This window comes from Clupea harengus, unplaced genomic scaffold, assembly GCF_900700415.2.
Source record: "Clupea harengus unplaced genomic scaffold, Ch_v2.0.2, whole genome shotgun sequence".
Taxonomy (NCBI): domain Eukaryota; kingdom Metazoa; phylum Chordata; class Actinopteri; order Clupeiformes; family Clupeidae; genus Clupea; species Clupea harengus.
In genome coordinates, this window is record NW_024879660.1 from 31,666 (window position 1) to 51,026 (window position 19,361).

At 43.7% G+C, this 19,361-nt stretch overlaps 1 protein-coding gene across 1 annotated transcript in view; it reads right to left on the reverse strand.

Annotated features, from left to right (window-relative positions):
• LOC122129491 (guanylate-binding protein 1-like) overlaps positions 1 to 18,932 on the reverse strand; it is a gene marked incomplete at its 3' end in the record, with an annotated part of 45,958 nt that extends 27,026 nt beyond the window's left edge. The window contains exons 1-3 of the mRNA XM_042704414.1: positions 18,743 to 18,932; positions 18,334 to 18,411; positions 17,416 to 17,465 (exon numbers count right to left, since the gene is read on the reverse strand). Of these exons, the coding sequence (XP_042560348.1) occupies positions 17,416 to 17,465; positions 18,334 to 18,411; positions 18,743 to 18,932 (318 nt within the window). The remainder of the gene's footprint in view (positions 1 to 17,415; positions 17,466 to 18,333; positions 18,412 to 18,742) is intronic.
• Positions 18,933 to 19,361: the final 429 nt, after the last annotated feature.

Sequence of the window (19,361 nt, forward strand, 5' to 3'; positions counted from 1 at the left end):
TCCTCCCCAGACCTTCAGTGCTCAGGTGGGCTATCTCCCGGGCCTTTCTATGTGGAGTTTGCATGTTCTCCCCGTGTTCACAAGCGGTTTCCTCCAATAAGAACCCCAACAGAAAAAAACATGCGAAAACAGAACATTCTCCTGTCCGTCCGTGACCGAGACGGAAGGTTCACTTGCTCCCCGCTGAGAAGCTGCCCACTGCTCCTGGAGGAAGGACGGTCCGGGACAGGTGAAATGCAGAGCGTACATTTCACAGCGACCTCAGGCCTGCATGTGTGTGTCCTGTGTCGCCTCCATAAAATACACGTGTGTGTTGCAGTGTGCCGCTTGTGGCAATAAAAGAACTGACTGAAGTCAGCTTTGTTTGTCCATATCCAGGTTTATTGATGAAACTGATTAAAACTGAAAGTAATACAAAAATGTGTTTTATAATTACGATATCGCATTACAATCCGATTAGATAATAGTCTAGAATAAAAGTAGAATAAAGTCTCTTGAGGTCTTCAGTGTCGTTTCATTGAAGAAGCTTATGCTATCACATTTCATGGCAGCAGGATGATTGATGCACAGATAATCAGAGAAATTACAGAAATTACTAAAATCTATCTTACAAATTATAATGTAGCCTACTGAAAGTAATTACATCTTATTTACGTCTTATACTTGCAGACAATGCGTTCTGAGGAATTAACATAGGTACGAGGATAGATAATGTTTCGTACAATTAGAGTGGTATCTTTATATAGACCGAAACAATACAATTGTTGATACTGATATTGTTGCTAGAAGAATCAACGGAAAAGTTTTTCTTATTTTCATTGTCACAGTAACGTCAAACCTGATCTGACTCGTTGATGATGAGATGAAAAATGAGTGACCATGAGAATCCACCAGATGGTGCGACCTCACACCTGGCCAGATCACCAATGTCCAGTGAGGATGAAAATCATCTGTATGGAACCCACTCATCCCCGGAATGGTCACCTGCCACAGCATATAGCATATGTGCAAATTGACAGATACATATTCTAGGGCTGCCACTAACGACTATTTTTCTATCGATTAATCTGTCGACTATTTTACCGATTAGTCGATTAATCTAAACGATTAATTTTCCTCCAAAAAATCTAATTGACCATTTAATTTCAGTTTTATTTTGACAACGCGTGCGAGAGGGAGAAATTAGGAGTGCATGACATGAGATCTTGGTGCATTTTTTGCTCCTTAACATCATGCCTAGTCATCACTATCAACTCATAACATAGGCTAAAAATAATCTCAAATACTGTACGTTCTAACTAGCGCTAGTGTTCATATTAGTTAGCAATCATAAATCCGCTAGCGTCAACTTTTACGTTACATTGTAGAGGCTCAGCATGGTGACATGTTAATGTTAATGAGGTTAAAGACTGTAATTGTTGGTTCTAGTCTGTTAAAACACCTACGATTACCAAAGCAGTCTTCTTTATCTACCTTTAATGTGCATTCATCAATTTCCATTACATGAAGATGCGTGTGATCGTACATATGTGTGTGGTCTGCAATGAGAATAGGGACTAATCAGCACTGCACTGAATTACATTAACATGAGTTATTGCTACACGATAACAATTACACAACTAATATTACTAGATACATATCATAGTAGGCATTACACTACGCAACATGGATCTCTTTCATATCTCATCCAGTCGAAATCTTAACAGGATGAACCCATCCTTATTACATCGAATCAACATAAGAACAGAACAGAACTAAATCTCCGCTTAGCATGCTAATCGCATGTAGCCCAAATACACAATCTATGACTTCATGAAAACCCTTACTTTCATAAGGTACGCACACAATGCCTCACATACATCAGAATCAGAATCAGGTTTTATTGGCCAAGTAAGTTTGCAAAAAAACAAGGAAACAATGATGATTTAAGCACTCAACCGCGTTGCTAGGCAACGTCACTATCAACAGAGAGTCTTTCATACAGTTAACTTGCGGAAAGCACATTTGTTATAATGAATTGAAGTGTTTTAGAAATCGAAAAGGTAAAAAAAATATGCGTAGATAAAAAAATATATATATATATTTATATTTATTTTGGCGTCGATTTAAAATATCGATGACGTCGACTAATCGCGGCAGCCCTAATATATTCCAGTTAGTACTTAATTTAAAGAAGTGATTATTGAAGAGCAAATTACTGCACTTTTAGAGAACATGCAAACCTTGAGAACCAATTATTCTAAAAGAGACAACACACACTCTTTTGTTGGTGTAGTCTTTAGGTACAGAAAGTTTTAAATTGACTTTTGTGCATTTTCAGCCAAGTCCAGCCATATTTTCAGAGGAATAATAAAACCAATAAAGATACACAATGACTATACTTTAACAGTTGTTGAAATATATTAAATGGTTGTATCCAGTAACAGTGCCCCTGTTCAGACCTGATATTAAGTGGCCAGCGCTATACCCAAATGGGAACTATTCATCAACAGAGACAACTAGACATTAAACATGACTAAACCTATTGCACTCATACCAAGACTGCCCCAAGGTGCGAGAGCTGCTATGGTACCTCATGAGAACTGTCTGGAAAAAGCGATGCATTCCGTCTGAGTGGCAAAGAGCGGTAGCAGTCTTCATCCCCAAAGAAGAGAACTCCAAAAACATCGGCCAATTCAGGAGCATCGCCCTGCTCAACGTTGAAGGGAAGATCTTCTTCTCTGTGCTGGCCAAAAGGATGACCAACTACCTGATGGAGAACAACTACATTGACACCAGCTGCCAGAAAGCAGGAGTCCCAGGCTTCCCAGGCTGTGTAGAACACTCTTCGATGATCTGGGAACAGATCCAAAAGGCCAAGCGCGAGAAGACGGACCTGCATGTCATCTGGCTCGACCTCGCCAACGCCTATGGGTCAGTGCCACATCAGCTGATCAGCTATGCCATGGAGTTTTTCCACATGCCCTCCTGTATTAAGAACTTGGTGGCAAACTATTTCAAGGATCTGCAGATGTGCTTTGCCCTACAGGACTTCATCACCGGGTGGCAACAACTAGAGGTGGGAATCGCCATGGGGTGTGCCATTTCTCCAATTATGTTTGTGGCAGCCTTCGAGATCATCCTCATCGGAGCAAGACAGACTGTGGGAGGGATTAAACTACCATCCGGACAGAAGCTACCTCCACTGAGGAGCTACATGGACGATGTCACAAGCCTCCTTCAGACAGCACCCTGCACATCTAGACTGCTGAAAAGGATGGACGAGCTGATGTCCTGGGCAAGAATGAAAATCAAGCCTGCCAAGTCCCGCAGCCTGTCCCTCAGAAGGGGAGTCAGAAATGACAGCACCATCTTTGTTGCAGGGGGCGAGAAAATCCCACTTCTGTCTGAGCATCCCATCAGAAGCTTAGGTAGAGAGTACACATCAGAGCTCTCCGACAAGCAAATGGGTAGAGCTGTGTTGAAGCAACTCTCAGAAAGCCTGGCAAAGATCGACCAAAGCCAGCTCCCGGGGAAGTACAAGGTGTGGATCTACCAGTTCACACTCTACAGAAGGATAATGTGGCCACTGAAGATGAGTGAGATTCCCTCATCTACAACAACCAAGATGGATGGGAAAGCCAACTCATTCATCCGAAAGTGGCTGGGGCTACCAAGGTGCTTCTCTGACACTGGCCTCTTTGGGAAGAACACCTTGCAGCTGCCACTACAATCCATCAGTTTGGGCTACAAGCAGGAAAAGACCAGGCTGCTTCTTGAATTAAGAGAGTCCACCGATCAGTCAGTTAGAAAGAAACGCAGGCGTCAAGGTCCGTACTGGCAGGAAGTGGGATGCCCAAACTGAAGTCGACCGAGCAGTTGGCAGGCTGCAACACCAAGAAATCGTGGGCAGGGTCCAGGCAGGAAGGGCAGGACTAGACTGGGGAGAGGCACCACGTTTTTGGTCTAAGGCCAACCGGAAAGAGAGAAAGGAGATGGTGGTGTCAGAGGTGATAAGGACGGAGGAAGAGCACTATAAGATCAAGGCTGTGTCCCAGAGCCGACAAGGAAGCTGGACAACCTGGGAGGGGGTTGTCGACCGGAAGATAAGTTGGTCAGTCTTGTGGAAGATCCCTCAAGCGAGGCTCGGCTTCCTCATCAGGTCAACATATGACACGCTTCCCCGTCCTCGGAACCTCCACCAGTGGTTCGGAAACGAGGAAGTCTGCCCACTCTGTAACACTCCCAACGCAAGCCTCCGGCACATCCTGTCGGGCTGTAAGATCGCGCTTTCGCAGGGACGCTACAGATGGCGCCATGACCAGGTCCTGACAAAGCTAGCTGAGGTGCTGGAGGGGCGCAGACGGGAAAGCAGGGGATGTCTCCCACCAACGGAACACCACATCAACTTTGTCAGGGAGGGCGGAGGAAGAAGAAGCACCAGGCCAAAAGCAACACCAAAGCTCTTTTCCTCCGACCAGGAGTGGAACATGCGAGTAGATCTTGGCAGGCAGCTCCAGTTCCCCAGCAAAATCACCACCACGTCTCTCCAACCTGACATAGTGGCGCTTTCAAGGCCGCTTTCGAACGAAAGAAGACCAAGTACTCGGACCTGGCTGCGGAGTGCAGGGAAGCTGGCTGGAAGACCACCATCTACCCAGTGGAGGTTGGATGCCGAGGCTTTGTGGGGCAGTCAACCACACGCCTACTAAGGGACGCAGGCGTGACAGGAGGAAAGCTTAAGAAAGTAACAAAAGAACTGGCGGAGGAGGCGGAGAAGGGCAGCTTTTGGCTGTGGCTAAGGAGGAGGGGAAAGGGCTGGGGAAAGAACACCTAACCCAGATACCAGCTGCAGGGGGTGACAGGGAGACGTCCCCGTCACTGCTCTGCCACCAGGAGACGTTCCAGGATTAAAGGAGCGAAACGTCTGTGAATGGTGGTTCCTGGCTGACGACCCTGCAGCTGATCCACAGGCACCGGAGGAGGTGCGTCAGGCAGCAATGCCCAGCAGGAAATTCAAGCTACCTGTTCAATTACAGACCCATACCAAAGATATTCCTGTTTCATGATCAAATAATGACCTATCAAGTACTTTTCAAGAGTCAGAGAAGGTCACAAAAAGACAGAGATCATTCTGTTGGTGTGTAAGAGTGTGTAAAAGGAAGGGAATGGAGGCTGTGTGAATGTGTAAGGTTTCCCATACCAAGTTATTGCCTACTGATTCCCACATAAAAGCGAGCGAGCGACCTGCGTCCAGCTCCTGCTCCAATGAAAAACAATTGTCATCGTCTATGCATCACCCAGTAAGATAAAATTACAAGGCATCTATATAAAATGATTATTACTATGCAAACTATCATTTGACAAAGAAATATTTCAAAACAGGGGGCATACCTCTGTAGCGGACTGTATCAAAAGAGGCAGATGGGTAACATCAAAAGTTGAGGAGCCCCTTGCATCAAAACCAACTTACGCCACAACCATGCTACACCCCTGCCCCGGTGTCTCACCAGATGTGCAGAGGAGTGGGAAAATAGACTGTAGACTGCATGGGCGTCGCCACAATATAACTTGGGGAGGGGGTCACGTCCCCCTCACTTAAAAAAAAAAGTCGTTTGGACCCCCCCACATTTGCCTTCAAAATATTAGTGCATGACTGGTCTACTAGTCCAGCGTTCTTTCCATTGCTTCACAATCAAATCCGTACCACTTTATCAGTATCGCTAGGGGTAATACCCATAGCAATAGAAATCCACTCCAAACTTGACTAATGCTGTTTCTGTGCTATGATTCGAACGAAAACCAAATTGGAAGGTGTCAAAGGCACAGTTAGCATCTAGGAAATTATTTAACTGTTTAAAGACAATTTAAGTTTTGCTTAAAAGGGAAGTTTGGAGATGGGTCTAAAATTGTTAGGGACTGAAGAGTCTAAATTGCATTTCTTCAGGAGGGCAGTTTTAAGTTCTGATGGGAAAATACCTGTAAGCAGGGAACAGTTGTGCTTGCACTAAGGGGGTTTCAGGCTCTGGGCTCTGTAAAGCGCCTAGAGACAATTGTATTGTTATGGCGCTATATAAATAAAATTGAATTGAATTGAATTGAACAGTTTACAATGGATAGAATGTCCTTAGACACAGAGTTAAAGATGGTTTTAGAAAACATGGTTGGAATGGGATCAAGAGTAGGGCCAATGATTTTCCGCGATAACGGAAAACGGACGGAATTCGCGGAATGTACCCTTTGAAACGGAATTGCAACTTTCAGACGGAAACATCATTTTGTGCATACAAATCGCCCAAATTCCCCTGTATTTTGGGCTGCAAGGCTATATTTCTTTCAAATAAACACAACAACGATTGCAACGATGAACAAACATTAATTAAAGAACAAAACCACTGAGAAAATGTCACGTCTGCGCTGAACTCTGCTCCGGCCACGCCCCCCTTTTTAACGGTTGACCCACACACCTCCGCTAAAGCCACATTCAGTCACATTCACTCGCTCGTCTTCCCAATCACATTTAAAACACAACATTTTTAGTCTTCTGTTCTGTTGATGGCTGGAAAACAACAATCTAAGAAGGGCACATATTATTCACTCATTTTAAGCCATCAATCTACCTCAGGGTGAACAAAATGAGCTGAAAGGGGGGAAAAAACGGAATTCACCAAATATGAACGGAAAATGCATTTTTTTTAAACGGAAAATCATTGGCCCTACAAGAGGGCATGTAGACGACTTCAGTTGTGACACTACTTTGCTCAGCATTTCTGTATCAGCCAGTGCAAAAAAGCTCATACTGTTACAGCATAGTGGAAGGGGATAAAAAAACAAGACATCTTGCATTTCCTGAGCAATATTCATCTTAATGTTCGTTATCTTATATCTAAAGCATGCTGCAAATTCCTGACATTTGGAGGTGGTTAAAGAGAGTGGTTTAGAGACTATCATCTACTTTTGGGTGCAGCATTCATAAGGCTGTCGATTGTTGAAAAGAGCACCCTATAATTGATAGAATTTATAGATATAATTTTCGAGAAATTATCCTTCCTAACATTTCTTATTGCTTTATTAAAGACAAAGATATTCCTTAAAAATATCAAGACGGACATGTAGCTTGGTCTTTCTGTATGTACGCTCAGACCTTCTGCAAGATCTCTTAAGTTGATTTATTTCATCATTTTTCCATGGTGCTTTATAGATAGATGATAGATAGATAAATAGAAATTTTAGAACATCCAGTAGCTTAAACAGCTTAAGCAACTCACAGACACACATACACATAGGGAGAACATCTTCAAAAGGATGGGGTGGTAAAAAATACAAGAGAGACACTATGGTACAATATGCATGATTGTGAGTGAAAGTGTAGAAGCCCAGGATGGTTCTTGTTCTGCTTATGTGAATAGTGCAAAAATAAGTGTTCTTGTGCTTGTGTGGATAGTGCAAAGAGATAAAAAGTAAACTAAGAGAGTATAAAAGATCAAAGTCAGTGCAAGGGGCTAGTATAGCCAGTAAAGCAGGGGTCTCAAACTCCGGCCCCTGCCCTGCCCGCCAATCGATTTCATCCGACCCGCCGTCTCCTTAGGATGTTGCAAAAAGTTCCATTGCTTTGAATGGGCCACCTCAATGTTTACCGGCTCTCAGGGTTATTCTGCCGGGGGGGGGGCTCACGTGTTTCCGTTACGGTACTGGTTACTACCCCACTCTTTTTGAACGTGTTCTCCCTATGTGTATGTGCTTTGTGTATGTTGTGTCTGGATGCTACTGGATGTCCTAAAATTTCCCTCGGGATTAATAAAGTATCCATCCATCATCCAAGATGAAGTTACTGCTTACTACTCATTGATCTTACTAATGAGTTACTAACGTTTATAACTGGCAAAGGGAGTTTTGTAAAGTGTGAAACACATCACCATATATTAATCAGTTACTAACATTTATAACTGGCAAAAGGGAGCCTTATTGTAAAGTGTGAAACACATCATCATTTATTAATCAGTTACTTACATTTGTAACTGGCAAAAGGGAGCCTTATTGTAAAGTGTGAAACACATCACCATATATTAATCAATTACTAACATTTATGTCCGTGGAAACGAGGTAACATTGACCAGTTAATGTGGTCTTTTTATACATTTAGTCGACTACTAATTTGCGTATTTGTATTGTGGCTATGATGCCCATTTATTTGTCCTTTTGCAACGTTTTGTTTTGGTATTTATTATTGTCAATGTTTTTACTGCCCTTGGGCCATCTTTGGGGAAATAAAAACCCCATCTTCTTAAACATCTTTAACCTCCTGAGTCCTCCATTGAGTTTCCAACTTGCTCTAACTGGCTCACAATCCCCTACCTTTAACACACACAAAGAGACACATACACACAAAGAGACACACACACACAAAGTGACACACACACACAAAGAGACACACACACACAAAGTGACACACACACACAAAGAGACACATACACACAAAGAGACACACACACACAAAGACACATACACAAAGAGACACACACACAAAGAGACACACACAAAGAGACACATACACATAAAGAGACACACACACACAGACACACAGACAAAGAGACACACAGACAAAGAGACACACAGACAAAGAGACACACAAACACAAAGAGACATACACACACAAAGAGACACACAGAGACACAAACACACACAGAGACACATACACACAAAGAGACATAAACATAAAGACACACATACACAAAGAGACACAAACACACAAAGGGACACAAACAGGTTAAAATTGTTTCTGTTTTTTAGTTCATTGTATTTTGAGTTTTCATCGCCGAGATTGTTTTCTATAGCTATGACAGCATGAGTCACATCTGGGAGAAGTATGAAGTGTTATGATGGATTAGTGCATTTTTACGAAAGCTTAACTGATGTGCTCAGGTGCATGTTTGTGAAGCACACTGTGCATTAGTTATCCTTATCCTCCTTATCCTCCTCCTTATCTCTTGTTCCATCCAAAACAGCAAGAAACCTCGGGGTCATTATTGATGACCAACTGACTTTCACGGACCACATTCAACATCCGCAAAATCAGGCCGTACCTAACCCAGTATGCTACCCAGCTGCTGGTGCAAACCTTGTTGAGTTCCCGCCTTGATTTACTGCAACACCCTCCTAATGGGCCTGCCGGCTTGCGTGGTGAAACCACTACAGATGATCCAGAACGCGGCTGTGCGTCTGGTGTTCAACCAACCGAAAAGGGCACACGTCACCCCGCTACTCACTGACCTCCACTGGCTGCCTGTGGCTGCTCGCATTAAGTTCAAGTCATTTATGCTTGCCTACAGAGTGCTTGCTGGTTCTGCTCCCACCTACCTAAATGCTCTTGTAAGGGCAAATGTTACACCCAGGATGCTGCGCTCGTTCAGTGAGCGTCGTTTGGCTCTGCCGTCTGTGCAAGTACGGCAGTCCAGACTATTCTAATTTGTAGTTCCACGTTGGTGGAATGAACTGCCTAGCACTACCAGAGCAGGGGCGTCCCTCTCTACCTTTAAGAAGCTTTTGAAGACCCAACTCTTCAGAGAGCACTTATCGTCCTAACTGGCACTTCGACTAGTTACATTACTGCACTTCTTTTTCTTTTTTATTTAATTTTGTTATATTTCTTATGTAAAGTAGTATTTATTGTTACACCAGGTTCTATTGCTCGTAGCTTGAATATTCTCTCCCTTGTACGTCGCTAAATGTAAATGTTATGAAAAAGTGGATGTGTTATCGACAGAAGTTTGAAAATAATTGTAAAAAATTGTAGCTAGCTACTACGTTAGCCTACTATTAACACACACACACACAGAGCCTACCGTTAAGGATATATTAGATTGTTGTCCTTGATTCAGACTTGTCTATGTAGTGAGCCAAAACGAATGTTGCTAAGATAGTAGGTACTGAAGGATCAATTTCCCATACTAACCCTGATAATAGCCCCTGCTAGTTTAGCTTTCCCATACTAACCCTGATAATAGCTCCTGCTAGTTTAACTTTGATGAATTACCAATAACTAATGTCTGTTTATCCTGCTATCAATGAATTACCTGACTAATCCATAATCTCAGCCAACCAAATAGCAGAGGACTCAGCTGGATGGGAGCCAATATTTGATCTTTTCTCTCTCCTTGGGGCCCTCGGCAGCCAGGAGGACAACAACAAGAACCAAAACCTCAGTCCCTACAAGCTGAACCAGAGGAGGAATGATACACAAGCGTGAACAGCTGATTCGCAGGGGCTGAGGGGTCTGTGTTATGGTTAACTTTTCTTGGGCTACGGACACAGCAGTACTAGCATCTCACTGCTTTCCAGTCCTTGAGCTGTTAACTGTAAAAATCAGACCCTTCTATCTACCGCGGGAGTATACTGCAGTCGTTATGAGTGTAGTCTACATCCCCCCCAAGTAGATAAGGCTACTGCTCTGGATGAACTGTATGAAATTATCAACGGTCTGCAGAATGTGCACCCAGAGGCAGCCTTTATTGTTGTTGGTGATTTCAACAGAGCCAACATGAAGAAAGTCCTGCCTAAATACCATCAGCACATTGACTTCTTCACACGTGGAGATCAGACCCTTGACCGTTGTTATACGACATTGGGAAAGCTGATCGCACCTCCATTCTACTACTCCCTGCATATAGACAAAAGCTAAAACAGGTCAAACCGGTTGAGAGGACAGTCCATCAATGGAGTGACTAGAGAGTGTGGCGACTCTCCAGGACTGTTTTGACACCACTGACTGGCTGATGTTTCGGGAAGCAGCAGATGGGGACATTAATGAGTATACAGACACTGTTTCCAGTTACATCCAGTATTGCATTGAGGACGTCGTCCCGAAGAAGGCTGTCCGGTCTTTCCCTAATCAGAAGCCCTGGGTTGATGCCGCGGTCCGGACCCACCTTAGAGCCCGGTCTGCTGCCTTTAACTCCGGGGATCCTGATCAGTACAGGAAGTCCAGATACAACCTTTTGAGGGCCATCAAAGCTGCAAAGAGGACATACAGAAGCAAGGTGGAGTCCAGCTACCATGGCTCTGACCCCAGGCGCATGTGGAGTGGATTAAGAGCCATTACAGACTACAAAGGGAGGGGCTGCAGTGAGACCCAGTCCTCTGTCCTTCTTCCAGACGAGCTGAATGCTTTTTACGCTAGTTTTGGGAGGGACAGTGACCCCCCTGCAGCGGAGCTACCTGAAAGCCCAACCAGTGGTGTGCCTACTATAACTGTAGCCGAGGTGAAGCGCTGCTTCAATAAGATCAACCCTCGCAAGGCACCTGGCCCGGATGGCATATTAGGTAGGGCCCTCAGGGGTTGCGCTGACCAGCTAGCAGGGGTCTTCAGCGACATCTTCAACCTCTCCCTCAGCCTGTCTGTACTCCCCACATGCTTCAAACAGACCACCATCGTCCCTGTGCCCAAGAACACCTGTGCTGAAGAACATCCTTCAGTTTAATCACTGAAACGGACCTCTCCTCAATAGTATACAGCATGAAAACCTCGACCTGTGCCCTTGACCCCCTCCCCTCTTCCTTAGTCAAGGCCTGCCTCCCCTCGCTCTCACCTCTCATCACCAACATCGTCAACTCCTCACTGTCCTCTGGTCTTGTACCCCTTCCACTCAAGATCGCTGCTGTCACCCCCGCACTGAAAAAACCTGGTCTTGACCCTGACATCCCCAACAACTACCGGCCCATCTCCAACCTCCCCTACCTGTCCAAAGTCCTTGAGAGAGCTGTTGGCTCACAACTCAAGTCCTACCTCAACCTTCATAACCTCTATGAACCCTTCCAGTCCGGCTTCTGTTCCAAACACAGCACAGAAACTGCCCTACTGAAAGTCACAAATGACATACTCCTCTCTGCTGACTCTGGCTTCCTCACCATCCTCATCCTCCTTGACCTTAGCGCCGCATTTGACACCATCAACCACTCCATCCTCCTCTCACGTCTCCAGGACTTCCTTGGCATAACTGACACTGCCCTCTCCTGGTTCACCTCCTATCTCTCAGACCGACATCAATTAATTTCCATAAACAACTGTAAATCCTCCACCTCCCCAGTCACCCACGGTGTTCCCCAAGGTTCCGTGCTTGGTCCCCTCCTCTTCATCATTTACATCCTTCCCCTTGGACAAATCATCCATCGCCACGGCCTCGACTTCCATAGCTACGCTGACGACACCCAACTCTACCTCTTCTAAGACCATCACCTCAGCCACTCACTCCACTCTCACCATCTGCCTTGCTGATATTAAATCTTGGATGCAACAACATTTTCTCAAACTCAACTGCAATAAATCTGAAATACTCATTATCGGCCCAAAACACCTCACCCACTCAGCCCACACTTTCTCCCTCAACATTGACGGCTCCACCATCACCCCCTCCACCCAGGTCCGTAACCTTGGTATCATCTTAAATCCCACCCTCTCTTTCTTACCCCACGCCAACCACGTCACCAAAACCGCCTTCTTCCACCTCAAGAACATTGCACGCCTCCGGCCCTCTCTGTCCTTTGCCACCACCCAAACTCTAATTCATGCCCTCATAACCTCCAGACTGGATTACTGTAACAGCATTCTATATGGCTCCCCAAACACTGTCCTCAATAAACTTCAATATGTCCAAAACTCTGCCGCTCGTCTGCTCACCTCCACCCGCCGCTATGAACACATCACCCCGGTCCTCCGAAACCTCCACTGGCTCCCGGTCAAACACAGGATCAACTTTAAAATACTATTCATCACCTTCAAAGCCCTAAATAACCTGGCCCCTTCCTACCTCTCTGACCTCCTCCCCCTCCACGCCCCTACCCGTTGCCTCAGGTCCGCCGGCGCAAACACTCTCAAAACCATCAGGACTAAGCGCCGGACCTGGGGTGACAGGGCCTTTTCTGCTGCTTCACCCTCCCTCTGGAACGACTTCCCTCTCCCCATCCGCCTGGCTCCCAACATAGGACTATTTAAACACTCCCTCAAAACTCACCTGTTCAACCTCGCCTTCACCTGACCATCCCCTGCTCCCTCCCCTCCACTAATAGACTTATTTGCTACTTTTCTTTTTTTATATAATGTTCTGTTTGTCTGTTTTGTCCAGCCCTTTGTCTTATATTTTACTGTTGTCTTGTCTTGCTTGTCCTACAATGTTAAAGCGACTTTGGGTATATAGAAAAGCGCTATACAAAATTGGATTATTATTATTATTATTATTTACACCAAGGTAACCTGCTTGAATGACTACCGCCCGGTAGCACTGACCTCTGTGATCATGAAGTGCTTTGAGCGGCTAGTCAAATCATTCATCTGCTCCTTGCTGCCTCCCACCCTGGACCCTATGCAGTTTGCATACCGGTCCAACAGGTCTACAGACGATGCCTTAGCCCTGACCACGCACACCGCCCTCACCCACCTGGACAAAGGGAATACATATGTGAGGATGCTGTTCATTGACTACAGTTCAGCATTCAATACCATCATCCCCTCCAGACTCGTCTCCAAGCTTGTGGACCTGAGACTAAACATCTCCCTATGCAAGTGGATCTTCAACTTCCTGACGGAGAGGCAACAGGTGGTGAGAATCGGTGACCGCACCTCATCTACAGTAATCACCAACACAGGCACCCCCCAGGGCTGTGTGCTCAGCCCCCTCCTGCTCTCCTTGTTCACACATGACTGTGCAGTTACGCACAGCTCCAACCTCATTGTCAAGTTTGCTGATGACACAACCATTGTGGGCCTCATCACTGGCAATGATGAGTCAGCCTAAAGAGAGGAGGTTGCTACCCTGACTACATGGTGTCAGGATAATAACCTCTCTCTCAACATCAGCAAGACAAAGGAGATGATTGTGGACTATAGGAGACGGCAGGTGGAGGAGCACGCACCCCTGCATATCAACGGTTCTGCAGTGGAAATGGTCAGCTGCTTCAGGTTCCTCGGGGTCAACATCAGTAACGACCTCACCTCTTCTGCTTACACAGACAAGGTGGTCAGACCGTAGTATCCGGTTTCGCACACGCCGACTGGAAAACTGTTTCTTCCCGAGAGCCATCAGGCTGCTAAATGGACATTGACACACTATCGACACTTTTGCACTCGTCACTTACATACACTGTCACTTTCAAATTACTGCTTGTACTTACACCTACTCTTACACGACAAATATATATTTATCAGAATTATTGCACTACCTGCTACTCCCATTAGTCTGTAGTTTAGTTTATTATATGTTACTATATGTGTATTATATGTTATATGTATATATGTTAGTATTATATGTATAGGTTGGTATATGTTTTAGCATATTGTATTGTATATTTATCTTGTATATTTAGTAATGTTATTATATGTTATTACATGTAAATTATGTTCAGAGTACTTGTACAGAGTGTATGTCATGTTATGTTATATTATGTGTGCTATGTTATGTTATCGTAGGTTGTTGTGTGGTGCCTTGTCCTAAGAATTTCAGTGCCCAGTCTGACCCTGTGTCATTCTGTGCATCTGACAATAAAACTTGTAACTTGTAACTTGTAAAAGAAAGGATTAGTTTTCCAAGGTTATTACAGAGAATGCTGGAAATTCTAGAATATTAATCTCCACTATCGACCAGCTACTCCACACTGCCCCTACTCCTCCGCAGTCCTCTGCATCAAAATGTGAAGGATTCGCACTGTTCTTCAATAACAAGATCATTTTAATTAGAGCCAGTATTACTTCTGATGTAAACACAGATGGCCTCAGAAAACACTGTAAAAAAGATGCAACCATGGGAAATTTCACCTGCATCACATTGGTGGATCTTTGTAAGACTGTCACTGAGTGCAACTCCTCCACCTCATGTATTGACCCTGTACCTACAGCACTTTTTAAGCGGGTGCTCGACAGTGTTTCAAGTCATGTCCTAAAGATTACAAATACATCTCTTTAAACATCTTCCCAGATGCCTTCAAAACAGCTGTTGAAAAAGCTCTCCCTTACTAAAGAAACCCAACCTAGATGGTAATGCACTGACCAGCTATAGGCCGATATCAAGTCTTCCATTCATTAGTAAAATACTTGAAAAGATTGTTTCAGTGCAAATAAACTCCTTTTTAAAAGAAAACAATATCCTAAAGGACTTTCAATCAGGCTTTAAAACATGCCACAGCATTGAAACTGCTCTTACTGAAGTAATCAGCGACCTCAGACTAAACTTGGATGCAAATAAGGTCTCAATCCTTGTCCTCTTAGACCTAAGCGCAGCGTTTGATACGATTGACCATGACATCCTAATCAATTGTCTTGAAAAGTTGGTTGGACTTTCTGACCGTGTTAAACTGGTTCAGAACATACATCAAAGGGAGAAAGTTTTTTGTCAGGCTTGGAGATCATGTGTCTAAGAAACATGAAATCTGCTTTGGGGTTGCACAAGGGAGCTGCCTTGGTCCATTATTATTCTCACTGTACATGCTGCCACTTGGGGACATCATTAGAGAACACAATGTATGTTTCCATAGTTATGCAACTGTACATCTCTGCTGAACCAAATGATACTGCAGCTATACACGCTATTACAATTTGTCTTTTAGCGATAAATAAGTGGATGAGCAATCATTTCTTAAAGTTAAACGAGGACAGAACTGAGATCTTACTAGGCCCTAAAAAGAGAAATGCTGTTTAATAATCTGGGGAAATGAACTCCCTGGATTAAATCTGAGGTTATAAGTCTTGCTGTTATCCTTGATTCAGATCTAAGCTTAAAGTCCCACGTTAACAAGCTGACGAAACCATCATTTGTCAAGCCGGCTTGATTATTGTAATGCAATTCACAAAAACATAATTGTTCCACCTTAGAAACAAAGCTAAAGTACTACCATTTATAAATCAAAAGGATGCCTAAAAACTTAATCTCAAGCCGGCTCGATTACTGTAATGCAATTCTAACTGGCCTACCGAAAAAAACATCTGAAAGATGCAGCTCATTCAAAACTCGTTAGTCTGATTTTAGCTGCTCTGCACTGGCTTCCAGTAATATTTTGAATTGATTTTAAGGTTCTTCTCCTTATATACGAAGCCTTCAATGCCCTGGGACCAAGTTACATTGCAAACTCCCTTGTCAAATACTTGCCCTCAAGAACACTGCGATCATCAAATGCTGGTTTATTGGAGGCTCCCAGCAACAGCCATGAGAAAATCAGGGATGCAGCCTTTCTCAATTATGCCTCAAAGCTATGGAACACACTCTCTTTAGATATCAGGGAGGCTAGCACGCTAAACATCGTTAAAAGAAAGCTAAAAAAAACGTATCACCTTTGCCTTTAACTAGATACAAAAATGTGATATGAAGGGGATAGAAAAACTATATTTCTGCAGTTCTATTTCAGTTTCTGTCTTTATGTATTCTATCTTTGCACTCAATCCCTGTCTTTATCTTTGTCTTCATGTTTTTATATTAACTTAACCCTCCTATTATGTTTGGGGTCAATTTGACCCTTTTCAATGTTTAACGTCTCTAAATAAATGATTAGCATCGTTTTTTTTGCTTCATATTTAATGACTTTTCGTAATCTAATGGGGACAATTTGACCCCAGGCTGTTTTAATTGTATAAAATATATAAGAAATATAAACTTTTTTCATCACATTGTTACTATTCTTGATAACAGAAATAGTTTTCTATTCCATATGTTATAGATAACAACAATATGTACTTAGAAATAATATGGAGCCATAAAACACCAGAAGGATATCTCTTTCCAATTTTAAGTCAATCAGTGAGATTTGATGGTGATCTGCATATTTCTCCATAGTAGCATAACATGTATTCTGGATGTATAAGGGGGGTGGGTGGGGGTATTGTTTTATTTTTAAGGGCTATTTAGGTAGTCAACAAACAAACCTAAGGTACCTGACACATAAACTTGGGTAAAAATATATTATAATCATTTTTTGGAGGTTTAAATTGCTGGGGTCAAATTGACCCCAAGCATAATAGATGTGAGTAAAATTTGAACATAATAGGAGGGTTAATTTATTTATCTATTTATGTTTGTGCACTTTATCCCAGTTTGTATGTTGATGTTTCATGTTTTATGCATATTTTAAGTTTATTTTATGTGGATCACTGTGCATGTAATTTCTCTCCACGTAACTTTATGAAAGGTCCTATACAAATAAAGTTTATTATTATTACTATTATTATTATTATTATTATTATTATTATTATTAATAAGCTAAAATAGACTGCAACTGCACGTATATATGATTTGGTTCAGCAATGAGTGAGTGGCGGCTAATTCAGACATTTGTGTTCTCACACACACACACACACAAACTCTCTCACACACACACACACACACACACACACAAACACACACACACACACACACACGGGCACACACAGACACAGACACAGACACACAGACACACACACACCTTCTCAACGTCTCCCAGTCCTTCTGTGTCCAACAGCACCAGAGTGTGTCCTGTGTGAAAAAACACATCACTATAACATGCATGTGCATATGTGTGTATATATGGTGTTGTTGTTGTGTGTGTTTGTGTGTGAGTGAGTGAGTGAGTGAGAGTGTGTGTGTGTGTGTGTGTGTGTGTGTGTGTGAGTGCTCTTGTAAGGGCAAATGTTACACCCAGGATGCTGCGCTCTTCTAGTGAGCGTCGTTTGGCACTGCCGTCTGTGCAAGTACGACAGTCCAGACTATTCTCATTTGTAGTTCCACGTTGGTGGAATGAACTACACAGCACTACCAGAGCAGGGGCGTCCCTCTCTACCTTTAAGAAGCTTTTGAAGACCCAACTCTTCAGAGAGCACTTCCCGTCCTAACTGGCACTTTGACTAGTGCGTAACTTGCAATTACAGCAGTTACATTTCTGCACTTCTTTTTTCTTTTTATTTCATTTTGTTATATTTCTTATGTAAAGTAGCATTTATTTATTGTTACACCCGGTTCTATTGCTCGTAGCTTGACTATTCTCTCCCTTGTACGTCGCTTTGGACAAAAGCGTCTGCTAAATGACTAAATGTAAATGTAAATGTAAATGTGACAGTTTGTATGTCGTAAGCGTAGGTTGTTGTTCTTGTGTTTGAGTGTGTGTGTGTATGTGTGTGTGTGTGTGTGTGTGTGTGAGAGAGAGTTTGTATGTGTGAGTGTGTGTATGTCGTAAGCGTAGGTTGTTGTTCTTGTGTGTGAGTGTGTGTATGTGTGTGTGTGTGTGTGTGTGTGTGTGTGAGTGTGAGAGGTTGTATGTGTGAGTGTGTGTATGTCGTAAGCGTAGGTTGTTGTTCTTGTGTGTGAGTGTGTGTATGTGTGTGTGTTTGTGTGTGAACCTACACACCTTTTTTGGAGGGGTGAGGTACACACCACATCCAGATTCCTTTGGTTTTGGACTTAATGGTGCCGCCCAGGGCAAACCCTGAGAGGTCAAGAGGTCAAGAATGAGCATCATTTAGAGACGATGAGCTGTGCTGCAAACCTGTGCTTCATGACACACCCCTCAACATGTCTCCACCAATCACACACACTGGTTTACCCACCCATCATATCTCCACCAATCACACACACTGGTTTACCCACCCATCATGTCTCCACCAATCACACACACTGGTTTACCTGCTGATCATATCTCCACCAATCACACACACTGGTTTACCTGCTGATCATATCTCCACCAATCACCCACCCATCATGTCTCCACCAATCACACACACTGGTTTGTCTGCTGCCTTTCCCCCCTGTGATCTGACCTGTTGGTTTCCCGGCCAGCCGGTTCAGGAGGTAGGACTTCCCCGTGCGGTAGAGCCCCACCACAGCCACCACCACCACCGGCTCCTGGATCTGCTCCAGGATCTGTAGTGCCCCCTGCTGGACACTCATGCGCCCGTCTGTCCCATTATCAATCAGACACACCGGGGCCTGCATGTACCCTGGTGCCATCTCTGACACACACACACACACACACACGTCACTAATGGTTACAGTGCTGTGCAGTGGTCACTTAGAGGTCATTTTCCCACTGGTGGGTAAAACATTTTTTTTTGTTCTTGTTGTCAATATGCCTTTAAAGTTTGCAAAAAAAGAACAGAAACCCTTTATCTTCTACATGTATGCCACTCAATGTTTTTAGTTAGAGGAAATATACAAAAACATCAAGGCATGACTTGTGGGTTTTAGCCTGCGGTTGTGAGTCAGAGTCCGGTGCTGGACTATGCTTGTGCTTGTCTACACAATGCAGATTACGGATTACGGACCGGGATTGGCTGTGACTTTCCCTCCGTCTTCTCCATACACACCACACGTATTAGATGCAAGATTACCTCCATCTTTAAACTCCTTCCCTCAAGTTTTAAGTGTCTCGCCTCAAGA